We start from the raw sequence: 21,991 nt of genomic DNA, 5'->3' as shown, positions 1-21,991 counted from the left end.
GGAGCTGCTGCAGGGCCGACAGACGCGAAGAAAGAAAAGCAACCTTACCTTCCACCTGAGAATAAAGAACAACATAGTGCATTCTGCTCATGAATTGCAGAATGGCAGAACTCGAAGTGTAACGCAGCTGTGAACTGGCATTACCTTTCTCATCAGGTACCTGTTCCTTTTTGATGTCCACCCAAATTCATTCAGTGCACCGGCAGGCAGTGCTTTTTATCCTTCTGCCTCTTTGCTTTGTGCACAAAGAACACTATAAAAATAAACCCCGCTATTTATTGTAGTGCAGTGAGACTAGATTGCTTATGAACGGCCTCTTATTTTGTTTTCCACACTCCATTTTGCGTCATTGTTTGTCTCTCCTGGTAGCCGTGCTGCTCATCTTCTTCCAGTTCGGTTCCCCGTTAGCGGGTTCGGGGGTTTTGTGGGGTGGCTCAGAGCCGGCGCTTCCCGATCTCAATCATCAGGATTCGGATCTTGCTGCTTCTCTGTGCTCACCTGACTCTCTTAACGCCTTCAAACACACGTGCAGGTGGGTCCAGATTATTGTGGGATGGAGACAGAAGCGCTTCATTTGACGTGGTGTTTTCAGAGGAGTCTTGACTGCTGTTTCCTTTAGGATTGATAGATAACATCTTTCCTCCCTTATTTATACATCAGCCCTCCCTTGATTCTATGTTGTAGCATTTGGAATTGCAAAAATATATATTGTCAGCTTCGTATCTGCTTGAAAAATGTTACTGGGGAACGCTCGTTATTACCAAGGGAAAGACTTTGATAGCGTGCTAGAAGCAAACCTTGGGTTGTCACTAGACGCCGACACTTCATATTGCACCAACATCATCATTCTTGTTCCTACAAACTGCCGACAGATCTTCGTTGTCGTACATGGGATGCAGAATGGTGGAGTTTCTACTCCGTGCTGGTTTACAGGTGTGTCATACAGCGCAGTACCCGGCTTTCTCTTTAAAAGAACCGACTAAAAAGTAGGTGATCAAACAGGAGATAAAAGGGTGACTTGGGTCACTTAGCAAGGGCTGTCCGGTGTGTCCGGATCTGCCGAACCGCGCGGTTCGTGCTCCCACACACCTACGTGCTCGGCCACAAACTGTCGCCCACTTCAAGTCTTGTGATGCGGAAGAAATACCTTGAGATAAGCTCGGGATGATGTTCGCATCATGACCACTGGATAAAAGTCTTATTTTTGTTTATCCCTTGTACTGGAATGAGCCTGTCAAAATAGAAAGGGACGGGTGCTTCATTGAATCCCTGTCTTGTCGCGCTGCTGAGTTTCCTTCTCTTGTTTGAGCCTTATCTGAGACGCATCGCTCAGGGCCCCGCCGAGATGATGATCCTGCCCCTGCTGTGCTTGTGTCTGCTCTTCGGGATGAGGATTGCGGAGAGTTGAGACAGATTCAGGGCCAGTCGGCATCCTTACAGCTGCAGTCTGGACAATAGTGAGAGAGGAGCGGAGTGGGGTAAACCTGACTCCCCATTTACCCCACTTGCCGCTCACCCAGCTCTTCAACCCCCAGAAATCCACGTGGAACACTTTGGAAGCGAAGGAGTGAAGGAGAGAGCGAACCCTGCAACCGGGACCAGGGGGAGCCCTTGCAGATCTTTGCCTAATTGTTTTGTTTGTGAAGCTCTGTGGAGGATTTCCAGTGCGTTTCCTAATGAACTGGTTTGTTGTTGAGACTCAGGGCAATGCTGGTAATTACCATAGAAACAGGGGGTCAAGACTTATCTTCTTTCCCACAAGCTTTCAACTACCAACCATTAACCACACAAACGGTGCATTTTAGGGTTTTTCTCCTTCTTCTCCGAGTTTAACTCCTCAGTTACTTGCAGAATAGCTGCCACGCATCTTCCAGGCACCTACTTGCAATTTTGGTGCCTTTGTCACTTTGGCTGTCGCTGAGACCGTCGCTGTGCAGGGGACGGAAAGTTCCACTGGAGCCCAAACTGGTCTATTCTGTCACGTTGGGTGAGTAGTAACTAGATCTCAAGTAACACAGTTGTAATCCAATAACAGATGAAGAGTGTTGTACTCGGAGGGCTTTGTGTTTCTCCCCAAACCTGAAACTTTACACTTTGTCCTGGGAATTGCTGGAGAGACATTGAGTGTTGTCTGCGTTAGCAACACGTGTTCTGTAACGCACGACAAGGATTTCTCAGCTGCCTTTGGAATGAAACCTTTGTTCTTTCCCAGTCACTTGATTTTTAGGCTTTGTTGTTATGAAAATACAAAAGCTTTAAGCCAAGATTTAGGTCTGGTGTCTAAGGGTGGCATAATAGCTGCAAGAACTTCAACTTCGAGCGTGTTGGGCTTTCTTATATTTAAAATTCCATGAAGGCGAAGTGGGCGACTGGTTGAGTGTTAAACTGCGCGGAGGGCCCTGATTTCCTCCAAACGCGAGGGGGTTTTCCATGAGAACCAGAGGTGCCAGTTTAAATAGGTCATTTTATGACTATTTCTACAGAAGAAGGGTTATTTTACATTAACTTTACGGAACAGCTGGGGTTCAGTTTAGTGTTAATAGCTGGGCAAATATCCTCACAAAAACAACGCCCAAGGTTGAGGTTGAACGAGGTTGCGTTTTTCCATGTATCATTTGATTTTATTACTTCAAGGAGACAGTCTTTTTATTTGACTGTTATTTTATAGAGACTTATTAGTGTTTTTATTTAAAAAAAATATTGCAAATAAGATAACAGTTACATATGCAGCAGCCACAAATTTCCTGCTATCGGTCTTTGAGCTGTTATTGATGAGACAGGGTTCCTGCGTGGTCAGATGTTTTACTATGGTCTCCAAGTTTGAGTAGCAGATAGTAAAATAATAAGTAGAGGAAGAACGTTGCTTTTCTGTGGTAGAAAAATGCTTCACCCTGTGCGTTTCCTTATCGCGTTTTCGCATGTGCTCAGATCGAAGGTCGCCTTGGCACGTCCTTATCCCGCGTGCTTAACAAAGTCATGGGAAGAGCCTCACACGGACCAACTTAAGTTCCTGCAGATGTGGTGAAGATGGAAACTCTTCTTTTAGCTGTTTTGGGTCTCGCATCCCCTGGAACCGAAGGCAAAGCGCTAACCCTAAAACTCTTCTGATGTTTTGTTCTGCTTTTTAATCCCCAACCCACCTTTTTGGGGGTTGCGGTCGATGTGGAGATCCCGGTGTCCTGGTTTTGTTAAAAACAAGACCGGTTCTCTTTTAGTGATTTTTCTCTCAGCTCAGTTCTTTAGGTGGCTGTACTTCTCTGAGTTTTAGCACATTTTTCCTAGGATGCTGCACTCGGTGCTGATAAGTCTCTCTTCCTTTCCCCTTTCCTATCATCTTTCCGATCTAAAGGAAAGGGGTGATGGGAAGTGAGGGGATAACAGGGAGCGTCTGCCATGGTTTATTGCTGCCTTACCTTAAACCGGGACAGATTTAATTGGTGGCCCGTACGGGGAAAGAAAAGAGACTGTACCGGGGAAACAAGGCTGTACAGAGAGAGAGAGTGTACGGGGATGAGATGAGAGAAACCGTGACACCCGGTTATGAGGTTTTCGTATCTCTCTTTACTGGTGGTGTTTAAGTGTATGGAATATGGAAGGAAACGTTCTGCAGAAATCGGGATAGGAAGAGACAGAGGTTGAGGGTGTAGGTATAGAACGTCCTAGGAAATACGTGTGTTTATGACCCCCATTCAATACTTTGAGAGAAATACGACTGTGTGTACGGAAGGGGAGGCAACACATGGAAATGGGTATCGGTGACAGGGAAACAGCAGCTGGCTGGTTTTGTGCGGCTCTGATGGAACAGAGCAGGACATTAATTGCAAAGGAACTTCCCTGCGGTTGTTTTGGAAGCATCCAGCGTATGAGCAGATCTGGCTGCTGTTTGAGGGCAGGGTGTGGAAAACACTCCGGCCGCTATGGGAACGTGAACACGACACAACGGCAGCAGCTGAGGAAATACAACCATACGCTCTGCAAGGAGCCCCAAAGGAAAGAGGCTTTGTAAATTATTCATGCTCGCTAGTGTGAGAGCAATAAAACGAAATTAAAATTGAAATGTAAACATACATCATGTTAGATTTGTGTAAAGAAAGGAACTTGGCTCCGCAGGGTTGCGGCGCGCTGGGGATCGCGGCCCAGCGTCCTTTCTCTGAGCAGCATCCAGGTAGCTCGGCGTGCGCGTTCTCGATAATCTGTGGGTACTTTACATTTTGTGAGGCTCCGAAGCTCTGGCGGTGGTTGGAGACTGTACTGGAGACCTTTGGACCCGGCCGACTCAGGATTTGCTCCGCTCGATTTGCAGGAATTGACATTTGTGCGCCGCGGCGTGTTGGTTCCGGGTTAGGATCACAAAGTGGACTGTTCCCCTTTTAAGCCGTTTTTCATCCTTTGTGAAGGCAGAGAAAGGTCAATCTCCGTAGCTCATTGATGGGTGCTCTGCTGTATTCCTCTTTGGAGCCGTGCACAGGTGCTTTTAAAATTTCTTTAGGAAAAGTTATTGGAAAATCAGCTCAATATAAATCCCTTAAGCCAGTATTGATGGAGGTGCCGGTGAAAAGCTTCTGCCTGGCCGGGAATTGGAAGCGTGGGTACCGTCTGTGTTCCTGCCGCTCTCCGGCCAAATTACATTTCCAGCCTTTCTGTCCCATGCAATTTTTCATCAAACGAATGGAGTTTTCCTGAAAGTGCTTGTCCATCCAAGCTCCCACCCGCCAGGCTTTGCACATGGAAACAGGAGTTGAGAGGGAAGGGGGATAGCAGAGAACTGCACAGAAAGAGCCTCTTCTCTCTCTCCTAACTATGGCTGTATTAGTAATGGTAGCGAAAAATGAAGGAAGGAAGGGGACAAGTAAGTTTAATTTCCTGCGTTTCTGCTGAGAAAGGAGAGAATAGTTTTGAAAAGGTGTGAAAAACAAGCCCTGCAAAGTGGCTCTGGTTACCTCAGCCTCGAGCTGAAGTTGAAAAGCGATTTAGTGCAAGAGCACACTGAGCAAGGCTTTGCACCGTAGAGCGGAGCTCAAGCCAGGCTCAGCTTTGCCTGCAGCCCAGCAGAGCTCAGCCCCGCGGGGCGAGCGGCTCTGGGGTGTCGCTGTGTCCCTCTCTGAACACGCTCGTTCAGGCTGCATCTGTGTCCTGGGTGACAATCCCCGCTCTAGACTCAGTCTGTTAATTCTGTGCTTTATCAGAGCAAACACATCCAAGTAAAACCACCTGTAAGTAGCCCTTGCGTAGGCGTGTGCAATCGCGAGGGTGCAATTGCAGAGGTTAATTTTAATGAGCGTGTGCTAGTTGAAATGAATAATACACATTTTCTTTGGCTTGGGCAGGTGTGGTTTAGATGCGGGATGTAGTTATTGTTGTAGCCTTTTTTATTTCTCTCTAGTTTTGTGAAGGATTTATATGCCATGTCATGATGTATAATTACGAAGTTTAACTACCTCATTCTCTAGGTTAGTCTTTTGTTCCTTTAAGGGTTTTTCAGTTATGAAGCGATATTAATAATCTCTTTTCAGCCTGAGAAACTCAGCAAGAGGCCGGCTAATGGAGGGAGCGTAGGCTTGAGATCAGGCGCAGACCGGGTTACATCGGCCAAAGTTATTACTGTCTAATGACTGTAGGATGGCGGACAAGCAGTATATTTGGTATCAGTTACCAGGAAACTTTAGCTCGGTTGGTGGGCTCAGAGAGGGAAGAAAATCCTTGGGAACAGGGTCTCCAGGTGCCCTCAGAGAAGGGCTGTCTCACATTTTGCCAAGGGCAGGAGAGTCACAGAATCCCAGAATGTCAGGGGTTGAAGGGACCTGGAAAGCTCATCCAGTGCAATCCCCCCATGGAGCAGGAACACCCAGATGAGGTGACACAGGAAGGTGTCCAGGCGGGTTGGAATGTCTGCACAGAAGGAGACTCCACAACCCCCCTGGGCAGCCTGGGCCAGGCTCTGCCACCCTCACCCCCAACAAGTTTCTTCTCATATTCAAGTGAAACCTCCTGTGTTCCAGTTTGAACCCATTGCCCCTTGTCCTGTCACTGGTTGTCACCCAGAAGAGCCTGGCTCCATCCTCCTGACACTCCCCCTTTCCATCTTGATCCCCAGGAATGAGTCCCCCCTCAGCGTCCTCTTGTCCAGCTCCAGAGCCCCAGCTCCCTCAGCCTTTCCTCCCACGGGAGATGCTCCACTCCCTGCAGCATCTTGGTGGCTGCGCTGGACTCTCTCCAGCAGTTCCCTGTCCTGCTGGAACTGAGGGGCCACAACTGGACACAAGATTCCAGGTGTGGTCTCCCCAGGGCAGAGCAGAGGGGCAGGAGAACCTCTCTGACCTACTGACCACCCCCTTCTAACCCACCCCAGGTCCCATTGGCTTCCTGGCCACAAGGGCCCAGTGCTGGCTCATGGTCACCCTGCTGTCCCCAGGACCTCCAGAATCGGTGCTTTCCATTAACCTGAAATACCCACGTGTCGGTGTCTGGGTTTCTCTTGCAGTGCACATGCCGCAAAGACATGGTGAAGATTTCCATGGATGTCTTTGTGCGGGTTCTGCAACCGGAACGATACGATTTATGGAAACAAGGCAAAGACATTGCTGTCCTGGACCACATGAAACCCACAGCTCTGAGCAGCCCGGAGCTGGATGCCTGGAATGAGACCAAGGCAGAGTTGAAGGCGAAATTGCTTCGCAGGTAAAGAGCAAAACAACAACAATAGGAGAGTTGTGTCTGAGCGCTCTGCTTGATTTTAATTTCTAAATTTTGGGATAGTTTGAACTTGTCTTGTTTTCTTCCTTCTTTTTAACAGTTCTTGTAATTTTTCTTGGGTTATGTGCGCCTTCATTGTTCTATTTGCTTTAAATACTCTAGAAGCACATGTTTTCAGAAAGTAGGACGCTGTGTGCCCCTCACATCTCATCTCTTATCCTGGAAAACAAAAGAAATCCATAGTAAACGTTTATAGCTTCACTTATCAGACAGCAGGAGGGGAAAATATCCCATCAATTGCAAAAGGGATTTAATGCATGCCTTTCCGTGCTCCCTTTGATCTCTGTATTAATTTTCTGCAAGTTTGCGGGTTTTGTGTATTACAGCATGCTTGAGTTGCAAATTTGGCATGCTAACCTTTTGCTGTTGGAATCTTGCTTTATAGGATAGGAGACGAGGAAGAGGACACCAAACACCGGTACGTGGCTTCCCTCACCAACTTCACTGGCTTCATTCTTTTTCCTGTCAAGTTTCTGAAAACATTAACTCTGAAAGTGTTTCCCAGTTAGTTTTTTCATGTGTTCTTCCTTGAAAGGGCACAGAAAATCCTTGGGATTGAGGTTTCCCTGCTTCATCTTGGTTTGACGCAGTTCTCTGCGATCTCCTCTGGCGCCGTTAGGGCAGCTCAGCCATCTCGTGCCTGTTCTGGTTTTCCATTCTTGAGTTGGCAGTTAATCTGCTGAACTAGTAGTGATGGGTACTGGTTAACTGGTGGTGGATAAGCTGACTGGTCACTGGTTAATAAAAAGCTGCTGCTGTTCCAGAAAGTGGATTTGAACAAGTGTTCAGGCCACAGGCTGCCCATGGCAGAACTTCTTCCTCATCGAGCTTGGCTGAGGAATGAGACTCTATATTATAGGAAATCGAATTATCACAGGGCTTTCATGTACTCAGATGTAAAGCGTGTGCCCTCCTGTATAGACTCATGGAATAGTTTGTGCCGCTTCATCCAGATGTAACATTCTGCTCGTAATTTCAGTCGGTTGAAATCCAGGAAAAAGGCTTTAAATAGGCGTTAGGTTTCTGAGGCCATCTTGGTGAGGGACTTTGAGGAACAGCTTAAGCACTGTTAACATGGTAATTTAATGAGAATTTATTTATTTATGCATTCTATCTCTTCATTGTCCTCCAGGAGGTTTTGGTCACCTGCTGGTGCTTTGGGCTGGTGGTCCCTGGGTCGTGCCTTTTCTACATTTTCCATTATTTTACAAGTGCTGAAATGGGAAAGTGTGTTCCCCACTGAATCTATGCCACAAAACACATAATGAATAGGGTGCTTGGGCAGATAACTGACCTGCGCGATGTTGCTCTTCTCCAGAGGTTTTATCCCTACCATGTTTTCAGCTCTAGGAACAGCAGCGTGGTCGGAGTCAGAAGCTGAGATTTACAAACCCCAGTGAACCCCTGGATCTTTTCCTTCCCCATCTGGAAATCGGGGATCTCTTTACTGCCTATGACTGTTAAGGGTTACTCAGATACATATAATGTTTGCACAGTGTAAGGTACTATATGAACACGAAGGATTATTTTCCCTCTCTGAGCCTATTGCTTAGCGGAGAAGCTTCTCTCTTGACCTGAGCTATTGCAGAAGATCCAGGTATTTTCTTTTTTCTTATCTATTCATTGTTTCCTAGATTATTTCAGTATTATCCTGAAGCAGTTTTGAAGCTCTTAGCAAGTTTCTCTGCTTGTGGCTTGGAAAGACGTAATTTTACTTGGAGACGGACTTTTCTCAGCAGGATGGACTTTACTGGGAGAATGGGATTCACCTCTGCCCGAACCTTTTCACAGTTGTATCTACTTAATTTAAGTCACTTTGTGGTCTGTTCTTCAAAGAGTCCAAATGCTGCTTTTTTGCCAGCTCTCTTGGGAAATGGAGCTTTTAAACTCTGCAGAGAGATATGTTATTTCTTCTCTAAGGTCATACTTAGTTACCTTGAAAAACTCGGCGTTGTTTACTTTGTGGCTTCAGCAAGAGGCTGTTTTAGGCTGGTCCACAAAGAGCCCATTTCTGATCTGTGAATTCCATCAGACACAAACCGTCTTCTCTCTGGAAATGTGCGGCCTTCAGCTTTAGTTCCGGAAGCGCAGGTTCTTTAAACGATGTGCTTTCTGCCTCTCTTCATCTTCCCACAACTTCAGAGGGAGAAAAGCACCGCAAAGAAAAATCCTTTTTATCTACTGTGAGTATAAAGCGTTGTGATTTAATTTTCAGCCAGTATTTCTGCCCCACGAGAATAAAACACACACTTTACTAAAACCAGCTTGTAACAGTTCTACTCCGATGCAGGTTGTGAGAAGGTCTGGCAGGTTTATCTCCTCCTCCCACATCACTTTTACCCCCAGAGAAGGTGATTTGTACTCAGAATATGGGTGAAAAGTTGATCTTTCTGGGCTCAGCCTTGTGTTCCTGCTAACGAGCGTCTTGCAGGTGTGAAGTTACCACCTATACGTGGACGGCTACCATATGGTTAGCGTCTAGCAATTAGAAGTTCCTGTGTGTATGGATCAACTTTCTATTAGTCATTCATCTTGGGTTGAAATTTTTCTTCTTCCTTTGTTGGTTACCTGATGAAGGGCTCTTAATTTCCCTCTCCTCCAAATGTAATTAGCAGCTGAGTTTCTGGGCTCTGAGGACAGGAAGCTGAATTTCAGCTTTTCTGGAGTTTTGGGTGATGGATGCGACACGATTGCGGTTTGTTCCGGGCTGGTGGACATGGGGGCCTGGAACAGGGAGGCCATATGGAAGATGCTGCTTTCTAAAGTACCTCTATGTGCTAAAAAGGGTGTAAAACTTGTAGGTCTCTGAATCAGGCCCTTTTGAGAGCTTGTTAGACTTAAACCCAGCTTAAACCCAGCTTAAACCCAGCTTAAACCCAGCTTAAACCCAGTGACCCAAAACCATCACGCTGATCAATAAAAACTGGGGTAGAGAAAGAAGAAGGGGGTTTGGTTTGCCTGTGGGAGATGGTGACTGGATTTCCTTGGCTTATTTCTTTCTCTTTTTATTGTTTTTTTCACCTATTAAAATATCTTTATCTTGATTTTTCTGGCTCTTGTTCTTCCCGTTTGCCCTCCCACTCCCACTGGGGGTGAGCGAGTGGCTGCGTGGCCCCTAATACGGTTCCTAACCACAATACATTGTCCTGACTTTGGAATTTGCATTTGTCTTTACATTGTGGCTCCTGTAATCTCTCATTGACTCTTTAGAAAGAACAGCATTGCTGTTGGCTTGTTAGTATTAATCTGATTGTATTAATATGCACTTTTTTTAGTGAGACTTCTTCATAGGCCTTGGACCCTGTGAATTATACCACTGAGAAATCATAGACTGCCTATTGATTATGCTATAAGCATTAATTATACTGTGTTTTTAGAAACCGGCAGCGCTGGCTAATGGTTCAGAGCTGGAAGATGATGCTTTGCAGACTTCCAGCAGTTTGCCAAAGGGAAGCACGTACACAATGAAAAGAAATCACACACAGAATCCCAGAATGGACTGGGTTGGAAAAGCCCTCAGAGATCATCCAGTCCAAGCCTTGGTCCAACTCCAGTCCATTGACTAGATCATGGCACTAAGTGCCATGGCCAATCTCAGTTTCAAAACCTCCAGGGCCGGTGAGTCCAGCACCTCCCTGGGCAGCCATTCCAATCCTGACCACTCTCTCTGCACAGAATTGCTTTCTCATCTCCAGCCTCAATTTCCCCTGGCAGAGTTGAAGCCCATGGCCCCTTGTCCTGTTGCTGATGCCTGGGAGAAGAGCCCAATCCCCACCTGGCTAGAACTGCCCTTCAGGTAGTTCTAGAGAGTGCTGAGCTCAGCTCTAAGCCTCCTCTTCTCCAGACTAAACAAGCCCAGCTCCCTGAGCCTCTCCCCATAGGGCTTGTGTTCAAGTCCCTTCCCCAGTCTTGTTGCTCTTCTCTGGACCCGCTCCAGCACTTCAATCTCTTTCCTGAGCTGAGGGGCCCAGAACTGACCACAATACTCCAGGTGTGGCCTCCCCAATGCAGAGCACAGGGGAAGGGTCACTGCCCTTGTCCTGCTGACCACGCTGGTTTGGATACAGGACAGGACACCATTGGCCTTCTTGGCCACCTGGGCACACTGGTGGCTCATGTTGAGCTTCCTGTCCATTAGTCCCCCAGGTCCCTTTCTGCCTGACTGCTCTGCAGCCACTCTGTGCCCAGCCTGGAGCGCTGCAGGGGGTTGTTGTGGCCAAAGGGCAGGACCCGGCACTTGGCCTTGTTGAACTTCATCCCACTGGAATCAGCCCATTAATGATGGAACGGAGGTAGAGGAGGAAAGGAAGATTTATAGCATGTTTTCATCTATATTTTGAAATGCAAGCAGAACAGATTTAAAATACAATTAAAATAATTTCAACTGCAGCTCATGAGCTTACATTAGTGATGGTGGGAAAAAGCTTTTCAAGAAATCCAGACAATTAATGACTGCTGTGAACGGATCTGCAATGTTGTGTGATGCGGGGTTCATCTGTTGCCTTTCAGATATCTGCTCTGCCATGTAGCTATTGTTACCTACCTTGTGTTTTCTTTCCAAAAAGATCCTTTGTTTTGTATTCAGCTTTTTAAGTCGGTGATGGTTTCATACATTGAAGGCTGTTCTTTCATGGCAAATCACACTTCTGTACTTCTAGGTCTCACCGCAAAAGAAGTCAACCCAGAAGACATAAGACGGAGGATCAGAAGTCCCTTGGGGACGTCATGGCCATTGAAACTGCCTTGGAAGATGTGAAAGTAAAAGACGAACTGAAAAGGGGCCCGGAGCTGGAGGAAGAGGAGAGAAGCAGAGGGACTGAGGGAGAAGGTGAGGAACCCATCGAGAGCTGGCCGGGCTATCTCTCTAAAACACATGGGGAAATAACTTGGCCGCTCTTGTTTATTTCTAGTGAAATATCAGTGGAGTCTTTCCCAATATTAAATCTGTGCTCGCTGAAATACACCATCATTTACAGCAGCAATTGATTTTTCCCTCTCTTTAAGGATTCAGTCCAAATAGCTTTCTTGGCAGGGCTTGAAAGTTCTGCCAAAACTATTACAGGTTTGTAAAAATATATATTAGGGGAGGAATATTTTAAAATATCTCATAGAGAAACAAATAAATATATTTTGTGGCCTACTCTGAAAAGGAATGATTTGTGCACTCCCCTGTGCAATTAATCTTTCCTCTTTCCCTTCCTCCCCTTTCTTGCAGCGACTGTGAATAAATTCAGCCTTAGGTTGTGTGGGATCCGCAGCTGCTGCACGAGTTGCAGGTTTGGTTTTTAAGTCGAGCTATAGGAAGGAATCTCTTCAGCTTTCTTTGCCTGGCTGGAGTTAATACCAGTCCATGCCAATTCCCATCCTTTGATTTCTTCTGCATCTGGTTAGTCCGAAGGCCTGACCTCAGCCATTTACTGGAGGCTTTTTTGGCAATACTGTACTTTATTGTCTTGGCTCTGTATGAATTGGTTGCAATTCTTGCGGGGATTAAGCAGCATGCAATGGTTAAGCAGTTGATGTCTCTATGATGCGCTTTCTCATTGAGACACTTGAGCATTTCATAAACACCAGTGAATCCATTTTCATATATTGTAATATCGGTTACTTGTTTAGCGTTTGGAGAAAACCGATGATGATTTTAAAGAAAATCTATGGAAGCTCTGGGAAAATAACTGAGGTCTTTGCTCATTTCCCGAGTCTCTTAGCTAGCCAGTGTATGTTCTCTTTTCATGGGAAATAAGGAGTTGGGAATGATTATTGTACAGAGCAGGAGTAGCAGAGCGCAGACAGTTAATTCCTATTGCCCGAAGCCTGGAAGTGTCAGCAGTGTGTTAAATTGTGCTCCAAGCTCTTGTACCATTTTAACAGTTGATGCTTGAATAAATGGCCCGAAACTGCTCATATCGCTTTGGAGACAAGAGATAAGTGACATGGACAGATCCGAGATCCTTAGAGTGGCGGAGGAACAGGAGACTCTGTTCTAGCCAAATAGATTCTGAATCATACGCTCGGACTACATGTTAAGAGCTCTTTAACCATTAGCACAGGAGGGAGAGACTTATTTTCAGCACCATCGCAGAATCATCACTAGAACCAGACTATTTCCTTTGCCGTTTTCGAGCGGTGTAGTGCTCAGTGTGGCTCTTAGCAAATATTCGAGCTTCTTAATGCAATATAGCAATTAAATACCACTGAATTCTCTAGTTTTCGCCATCCTGCTGCCTGGATTACCTCCCACAAGTGTCTTATAGTTCATCTTGAAACAGAAAATATCATCTGTGTGGATCGCCCTGGATGCTCAAGGCAATTTAGCTCCAGTGTGTGGTCCTGTGTCCGTAGTTTGATTTCACACCAACACCCCCTCAAAGAAATCTTATACCTGCGATTTTGCTTAACTCCATAATGTGTTTTAAATTATCTCCAGACAAACAAGCTTTTGAAACCTTTAAAAAAGCCATTTTCACGGCACAGTTTTCCACGTGTGGTGGCTCAGTTGCTTGTGCCGCTCTCGTTCAGCGGCATCCACGGCAATTTGTGCATGAAGATTCCGGTCCTTTCCGCAGGATCTGTGAGAGCCAGGGAGGCCTTGGAGTTCTGCCTCACTTCTTCCTGGCTTCCCATTTTATAGATTCGCTTGCAAACTAGTTTGTTCCTCTTAATGCAAAAAACTTTTAAGCGAAGTTCTACATGCCAGCTGCTGTCAAATTACCCGTTTAGAAGTCAATAAAGCTGGTGAATGGCATTTGTTTTGTTGTTGGGTAGAGAATTCGCTGAGTGTATAGAGAGTAAATATGATCTGCTTTTGTGCAACTGGGGAAGAATCCAATTTGCCTTTCATTCAATATGTTTGTTTCTCTAAGGAAATTCAATATTCCTTTCTCTGCGAGAGAACAAACCCGTTTATCGGAGGGACTGCCTACACAAGTACAACAATAACTATTTGGGCTGGACTGGTTCCCATTTTTATAAATTAGTGTAAATAAAGTCATCACACCAGGTGTGGCAGAATGCAAACCCCCCTCTCTCCCCCTTCCTCCTTCGATATGGAAGGAGTAGACACATCTCTCACCACCCTCAGGGCCAACAATTTCTCCCTCATATGTTAGGAATATTGTGTCCAGTGGTGGCCCCTCAGTTCCAGCAGGACAGGGAACTGCTGGAGAGAGTCCAGCGCAGCCACCAAGATGCTGGAGGGAGTGGAGCATCTCCCGTGTGAGGAAAGGCTGAGGGAGCTGGGGCTCTGGAGCTGGACAAGAGGACACTGAGGGGGGACTCATTCCTGGGGATCAATATGGAAAGGGGGAGTGTCAGGAGGACGGAGCCAGGCTCTTCTGGGTGACAACCAGTGACAGGACAAGGGGCAATGGGTGCAAACTGGAACACAGGAGGTTCCGCTTAAATTTGAGAAGAAACTTGTTGGGGGTGAGGGTGGCAGAGCCTGGCCCAGGCTGCCCAGGGGGGTTGTGGAGTCTCCTTCTGTGCAGACATTCCAACCCGCCTGGACACCTTCCTGTGTCACCTCATCTGGGTGTTCCTGCTCCATGGGGGGATTGCACTGGATGAGCTTTCCAGGTCCCTTCCAACCCCTGACATCCTGGGATTCTGTGAATCTTGACCTATGAAGCTAAACATTGCTTATTTCTTGAAACAGGTGACTGCAAAGCAAAGGCCCGTCCCCCAAAAGTAAAAAGCGAGAGGAAGAGGAAGCACCTTTTCCATCAACACCAGCAACATCTGCCAGCACCGCAGCCTCCCCCTCCGGCCCCACAGCAGCTGGCAGAGGACGAGGTGCCAGTGGCACGGCCACCGGTGCCCCCAGCACCCCCAACGTCCTCCGCAGCGCAAAAGAACCTCCCTCCAGCGCCCCTGAATGTCGTCCAGCCCTCAGAGGCGTCAGTTGAAGAAGACGACTTTAAATCTCGGCCCATCATTCCCATGCTTTACGTGGTTCCGCGGACCAAAAAGGTGGCGTTCGACAAGGAGCGCATGTCCTGCCAGCAGGCCTTCGAGCAGTTCGCCACGCAGAAGAGTCCCGGCTGGCAGGAGCAGGCGGTCCCCATGGAAATCCCGGTGAAGGACGAGGAGAACGCAGAAGCAGAAAATACAGAGGTCGCTACAGAGGTCAGTGATTCACAGGTATGAGTGAGCAAGGAGGTGACGATAAGATTTGGTGGTTTTAAGCAACGACTTGAGGACCAAACCTGGAATGAGAGGAGTCCTGAATTGTGCCAGGGCCTCCAGGGACCAGCGCTGTGCTGGGGAGCCATAGGCTGCTCTTGCAGGAAAAGATTGCTCATTTTCTCACAGTTCGGTCCGTGGTTCAGTCCATCATTGCGCTGATGCTGTGGCTGATTCATCAGACTTGGCATTGTTGTCAAAAGATTGCCGAGGAGAACTGTGAGCCGCTGTGATTAGGATGCATGTGGTATTTACAATATTGGATGGTACGCAGGGCAGTGGGTACAGTACAAGATAAATGATACACTTATCATAAAATGTGCTGTGATGTCCTGATGACCATTTCTGGTCCGGTATGCTCCGTACGTACTTTTTGCGCCAGAGTTCCTCGCTGTTTGTGATTGACCAGACTTTTCACGAGCTAATGGAGTTGGCAGGCTTGAAGATAGTCTGATTTTAACAAAATGCTGCATCTTAAGATTTTAACCTGACATCTTAAGAGATAACATTGGCTTTATCTGCTGCAGTAATTGGCTTGGGAGGCTTAATTGCAGCCAAAAGGCAATGAAATTTGCTGTGTGATTCAACAAGTCTGCATGACAAGGATTCTGCCTCTTGCCCTGTACTCCCTTTTGCTTCCCTGTGTATTGTGGGGTTCCCATGGAGCTCGTTCTGGTTTGTTACAGACTGCTGCTGCTTTTGCAAAGATGAAGATGAAGATAAAGAAGAGTCGTCGTCACCCACTGGGCAAACCCCCAGCCCGCTCCCCGCTGTCGGTGGTCAAACAGGAGACCTCCAGTGATGAGGGTGAGTGGCCGCAAACCTTTTGTGTTACACTTAAATGGTAGAAAATGCAGCATGTTCCCATTTTGATAACCAAACTCATCCGTGGGAGGTGTCCCTTTTCACCTCCCACCCTCTTTTTCCATCAAGAAAAATATTTTGCTGGCTGCAGAATGAGGCAGCGTTTTGGGCAAAGGGGAGAAAAAAATAGTCGACAGAAAATAACATCTCAAAATTAAAGCTCCTTCTTAGGTATTGCATTAAAGTGAGAGGTGTTCACCTCAGTCACCTCTCACTCGTGTTGTGTGGTGTAATTTACCACTTCTGGGTCTTACCCACATTATAAAGTACTTAAAAAAGTCCCCAATAAGCAGCGTTTGCATGGTGGGGCGTGTACCTGGGGGTGTAGTTGGCCGTCCTGCTTTCAAGGTACTTACAACCTCACGTTCCAAAGGACATCTTTCCTGTTCGCTCCCCTTCAGAGAACATATCCCCTGATTTTAGAGGAGCCTTGTGTAGAAGGGGATATTCTGTACATGCACAGCTTGTTTTCTTACCAAGGCTGATGCATTTGATGTCTTGCATCGTGGAGCGAAGCATCAAGATGCAGTTGAGATTATTTATCTGGTTTGGTGCGAGACCTCGCAACAACCGTTGTGCTGAAGGATCCTCATCAGACAGGTTCTTTTTGCTGGTTTGACTGTTTGGGTGGCGCGCGGGGCCTTTGCCGCCTCAGGAGCAGCTTCCGCTGGTGTTTCCTGGGGACTGATTTCCAGCACTGTTGGGCAAGATCTCACCCAACAGGTTCTCCTCCAACTGGGGAATGGAAGCAGCTCCGCACTCCTCACTTTTTCAGGGCGGGTGGAGAAGGACAATCTAGAGGCTGCTGTGAGGAGCAGTGAGCGTGTAAATTAACAGAAAGCATATGCACAACTCCAATTCAGTTGAGACAAATCGTTAGCCTTTTCCACTTGGGTATAACTTGCTTGAAATGTAGGAGCTGTCCTGGATGCTGCGTCTCAAGGATCCATCCTGGGGTTACCGAAGGTGATAACATACAACAATCATTTCTTTTTTTCTCTCAGCCTGTTGCTCTGGATTCTGACGGTGGTTTCATTGATTTCACCGGTATCAGAAATCCTTGCTGTCTCCTCACGTGCTTTGAGAGTAAAGACATCTTGGAAGTATCGATCTGCATGTCCCGGGTCACTGATGGGTGTAGATTTTGGCTGTGTCTGACGTGAGCTGTGGGCACGTGTAGCTGGAGTTCAAACCGCAGAGCACGTCCCTGTCCTGTCTCCCTCTCCAGCAGAACGCGGTGGGAAAAGCTGCGCTATTAGCAATTGTTGGTAGCCTTTGGATACCAATATTCAACTAAAAGTATTGGAAGAAAAGCCACTTTTGGGGAAGGAACAGAGACAGTATTCATCATCTCAAAATGATTAATGAAAGACAACAAAATTTCCCACTTTGCCTGGCAAAACATATCAGATTAGTTGGAGGGAGCTTTTCTAATCTGAGATGTAAACTTAGCCATTAGTATTTTACTACAAGTTTCTTTTATCCTTTCTGGCAACTGTCTGAAAATCCTCAAAGGGAGGTGGGAATGGGAGGAGGCTCAGGCTTGTTGAGAGCAGAACATCAGCTGCGTATTTACAGTCATTAACAGTGAAGCACTGAACGGTTTGGTCTGATGTGCTGAGCTCTGGGGATAATGTTCTAGAAGATGTTTTGAGTTTCCCTGCCTGTTCTTTCGGAAACTTTGCAGATTGGCAACACAACGAGTGGTTTATGCTTAGTCTTGCATGGAAAATTTCCTCCTTTAACTCTTATAGTGACTCAAAAGTCCTTAATGAGGAATGGTAAGAAACTTGGACCCTCAACTAACACCAATGGATTCCGTGGTGGTTTAATCATAAAATGCCAAGAGCCTTTTACAGGTTTTGTACAAACAAAGAATTAGCAAACTAATTAGTGCCGGCAGTACCTATCAGAGCTCTGGCAGGAGAGGAGGTGGTGGGGAATGCAGATTGAAGGCTTAGCGCTGAGCGCTTGAGAGAAGGTGCCGTGGAAAGAGAAAATGAAAACTTGGAGCTGGGATGTCTCATGGCCAAGAAACAAGCACAGGATGCGCTTTGGTGGGTGGAAAAACCAGCCTGGCTGCTGACGGGGAACCGGGAGCTGGCTGTGCCGAACCAGCGCGGACTGTGTGCGCGTCTGGAGCCGCTCCCGGCTGCGGAAAGGAGGAGGAGGAGGAGGTTTCCTTGCGCTTGCGTCATGCATTGGGAACTTGGCTTCATTGAAAAGCTGGTTTAGGTTTCCACAGCTAGAAAGTGGAGAGAGTTTTGCAGGCGATAAATCTGGATTCTCTTCCTTCTTCCTGGTGGCCAGTTCCATCAGGTCATCGGTGTCTCTGTCTCCTCTATCGCACCCATAAAGTGGACATTATTTCCATTAAAGTCTTTGAGGCACACACATATCAAAAACAAGTTGAATGTTCTTATTTATTGAACTTGTGTTGTAGAAAATTTAGCTGTTTAACCCAACCTTGCCGCATTTTGCCTCTACTCTCTGCAGCCTGTTTGGCCTCTACTGACTGTCCATTGGGGATTTTTTCTCTTCCTAGAAACATTTCCATTTTCTGGGGAGGAAGACATGAGTGACCCAGAGGCTCTGAAATCGTTGCTTTCCCTCCAGTGGAAGAACAAAGCGCATAATTTCCCAGCCGAAAGGAAATTCAACGCGGCCGCGGCGCTGAGCGAGCCGTACTGCGCCGTCTGCACCCTGTTCTACCCCTACAACCAGGTACGTCCTCCCATGGCGCCGCTGCGGCTGCAGTGCCAGCTCTGCTGCAGACCCCAGAATGAAGACTCACACACATTTGCACACCAAGAAGGCTGTTTGGATTTAGCAGAGGTGCTGGATGAGCCTTTTTTATCTTTCCTGGCTCCTCTGGCTTCCCCGGCTTTCATTTTATTTAACTTTTTAAAGAGCTTTGCACTGCAAACACTATTCCACGCAGAGAAACGGGGCCGTATTGGGCACACGATCGCTCTTGTTTGAAGGCCGGACTTGTGCATATATGCAAACAAGCAACAAAATAAAAATGTACTGAGTAAGCACATCCATCATTTCTTGGAAACTACCAATATGCTTTGGGATACGTGATGAGCAGAACGGCAGAATTTATCAGATGAATTAGTCATTGGCCCGGTTGTGTATTGATTTGTTCTTGCGTGCTCATCGAGCCAAATCTGCCTCTGTGTGTCCACTAGGAATTCGGGCCTTGGATGCGTGAAATGTGTTGGAAGCTTTTTCTGAGAAAAGCAGAACCCATCTCCCTCTTCAATAAAATCTCTTGATTTATTATACAGACCAGAAAATATAATATCTGTTCTGATTGCTGGATGTTGCTGCGGAATGGTTGTGCGGAAAGCTGGGTCCAGCTGGGCTGTTTCAATCCACTGCTTTTAACTCTGCTACCAGGAACCTTGAAATGTCCTTCAGGGTGAATTCTGGTGGAAAGAGGGAAGGATGCCAAGAGGATGGGAGAGCGGGAGGGCAGGTCTTGCTTTTATTAATAGTTCTTTTCCTTGGCGACTCCAGCTGCAATTTAGGAATTTAGCTTTTTACAGAAGAAAAGCAGGGAAAGCTTCTCATTATTCTAATGCTGCTTGGAGCTTTCAAACTAAATGACAGATCCAGCACAGGCCTAAGGAAGGGAGAGAGGAGCAAAAGGGAGGGCTGGGGGTGCGGATTTAAAGTTCATTATTAGTTTGCATGGGGAGCGCTCTGAGTTCAAAGTGGAAACTGTGACCATGGAAGAGGCGATTCCATCTGACGATATTTTCTCTTTAAGTCCTTACAGATGGATAAAGAAGCCGTCCCGGCCTCGGGAGGGGAGCCCAGCTCTTTTGTGCACCTTTCCAAGTGCGGACAGAAGACCAAGCCCCTGATCCCCGAGATGTGCTTTACCTCAAGTGGAGAGAACACTGAGCCCCTTCCTTCCAATTCCTACCTTGGGGAGGATGGAACCAGCCCCTTGATATCCTGTGCCAAATGCTGCCTGCAGGTTCATGCTAGTGAGTGTTTCCTTCTTCACCAAAGCCTTTCGGGTATTGAGAAACTTGGAAGTTTCTTTGTACGTTGCCTATATTCAAATTGTTGTTCTTGCTGTACCTATCGCTCCCACTTTTTCCCTCTCTGGTCCTAGTATGCGTGTATATTCGAGTCCATCTTGGCAGTCACTGATCTTAAAAACACACACTAATACTCTTTTTACTGGTTGTTTCTTGGCTGATTCTTCCATCTCACAGCAAAGATTCTTTTGTTATCTTTCATTTTTTGGTAATAAAGCAGAAATCACAAAGCTGATCTCACTCTTTTCACTTGCTCAGATATTGCTCTGCTGGGTAAGGCTGTATTGTTCTTGCCTGCGGCACAGATTATGGGCTTGTTTCCGAGATACATTTTATTAGCATCTGTGTTACTGTTTGTAGGAATGGCCCTTGATTACAAAAAGGAACATATGTCTGTTTGTTTCCCTGATAGTCAGGTCTAAAAGAAGATCTGATTAATCCTGGTAGAGTGTACCTTCACCGTCGATGGTATGACATCTAGTTAACATTTGCGCTCCTGCTCGGAGATGTGACGAATTACTGTTCAGCTCTTTGATCTTGACAGATGGGGAATCTTATTTGACTTGCATCAACTGGAATTACTTGTGTTGTTCCAGTTGTACAGTCCTCAGGTCACCGTGCAGCTCAGCAGGGCTGTCGCTCGGGGAGAACTAAAACGCAACTCTTATTTCTGTCCTGGGCCCGTCATCACGGTCACTTCTGGCTAATAAGAGCGTGTGATGCAGAGTGTGAGGATGAAGATGGATTTCGTGTTCTCTGCAGCAGGCAGAACAGAGATGCTGCATCTTGTACATCCATATGTCTTCAGTAGTCACAGAATCCCAGAATGGACTGGGTTGGGAAAGCCCTCAGAGATCATCCAGTCCAAGCCTTGGTCCAACTCCAGCCCATTGACTAGATCATGGCACTAAGTGCCATGGCCAATCTCAGTTTCAAAACCTCCAGGGCCGCTGAGTCCAGCACCTCCCTGGGCAGCCATTCCAATCCTGACCACTCTCTCTGCACAGAATTGCTTTCTCATCTCCAGCCTCAATTTCCCCTGGCAGAGTTGAAGCCCATGGCCCCTTGTCCTATTGCTGATGCCTGGGAGAAGAGCCCAATCCCCCCCTGGCTAGAACTGCCCTTCAGGTAGTTCTAGAGAGTGCTGAGCTCAGCTCTAAGCCTCCTCTTCTCCAGACTAAACAAGCCCAGCTCCCTCAGCCTCTCCCCATGGGTCTTGTGTTCCAGTCCCTTCCCCAGTCTTGTTGCTCTTCTCTGGACCCGCTCCAGCACTTCAATCTCTTTCCTGAGCTGAGGGGCCCAGAACTGAACACAATACTCCAGGTGTGGCCTCCCCAGTGCAGAGCACAGGGGAAGGATCACTGCCCTTGTCCTGCTGACCATGTCTAGTCTATCAAAATGGTTTCAGTGGCCAAATTGAGGACGGGGGAATGTGGGCAAGGTGATGTTAATCTGCAGTCCTAGAGTGCAGAGAAATTCCCTTTTCTAGTCTGGCTGTGCTCTGCCCTTGAGGGTAGACGTTAAATCCAGCCTGATGTGGTCTCCAGCGTCTTGTTTCCCGTCACTGTTTGTACCTCTAGACCACGATGTCCCTTTGACTTTGCAGAGAATCCGTTTGCTTTTCTGGCACATCGTTTGGTTGACGTGGCCACACGCTGCGGAACCAATTGCAGTCTCTTGTCCTTGCTGTGCCGGGTCCTGGCAGCACCGGGGATGCAGGGAGAAGGAGCTTTTGGGAAGGTTTCTGGGCTTTTAAGGCATTGACAAAACCCATATAAAGAGCATACTTTTATTTATCCACTAGGACCTTTGTTACGGGACAGTCTAGTGCTCAGTAAGCGGGAGTTTCTCCCCTCAGACCCCATAGCCCAGCCACCTGTGGTCCCGAACTAAGAAATCAATGCTGACATTTCAACATTTCCCCCTTTTTCGCTCCAGCAGGATTTTCAGCTCAGTTTCCAGATCAGGTTTTTAGACTCAGTTTTCTAGGACAGGGTTGAATCTGCTTTCTTGGCTTGCCGTATGATGAAAAGAGATTTCAGATGTGCAAGACAGCTGTGGATCTATATTATTGACTTTCTTTTGACATCATGTTTATCTGGTTAAGTGGATGATTTTTATAAATCAGGTTATTG

At 46.9% G+C, this 21,991-nt stretch overlaps 1 protein-coding gene across 7 annotated transcripts in view; it reads left to right on the top strand.

Annotated features, from left to right (window-relative positions):
* Positions 1-21,991, top strand: part of KDM4B (lysine demethylase 4B) — a 92,391-nt gene that overhangs the window by 45,596 nt on the left and 24,804 nt on the right. For 3 of the 7 annotated variants that reach the window (XM_082072288.1, XM_082072283.1, XM_082072286.1), the window contains exons 9-15: positions 6,482-6,678; positions 7,139-7,171; positions 11,412-11,581; positions 14,408-14,892; positions 15,621-15,741; positions 18,344-18,522; positions 19,577-19,799. In XM_082072288.1, coding sequence (XP_081928414.1) covers positions 6,482-6,678; positions 7,139-7,171; positions 11,412-11,581; positions 14,408-14,892; positions 15,621-15,741; positions 18,344-18,522; positions 19,577-19,799 — 1,408 coding nt within the window. The remainder of the gene's footprint in view (positions 1-6,481; positions 6,679-7,138; positions 7,172-11,411; positions 11,582-14,407; positions 14,893-15,620; positions 15,742-18,343; positions 18,523-19,576; positions 19,800-21,991) is intronic. The other 4 variants (XM_082072284.1, XM_082072287.1, XM_082072285.1 and 1 more) reach the window with 2 other exon arrangements.

Source organism: Streptopelia decaocto (genome assembly GCF_964273445.1).
Source record: "Streptopelia decaocto genome assembly, chromosome: 24".
Lineage (NCBI taxonomy): Eukaryota > Metazoa > Chordata > Aves > Columbiformes > Columbidae > Streptopelia > Streptopelia decaocto.
This window is presented reverse-complemented; position numbering and strand designations above follow the sequence as displayed.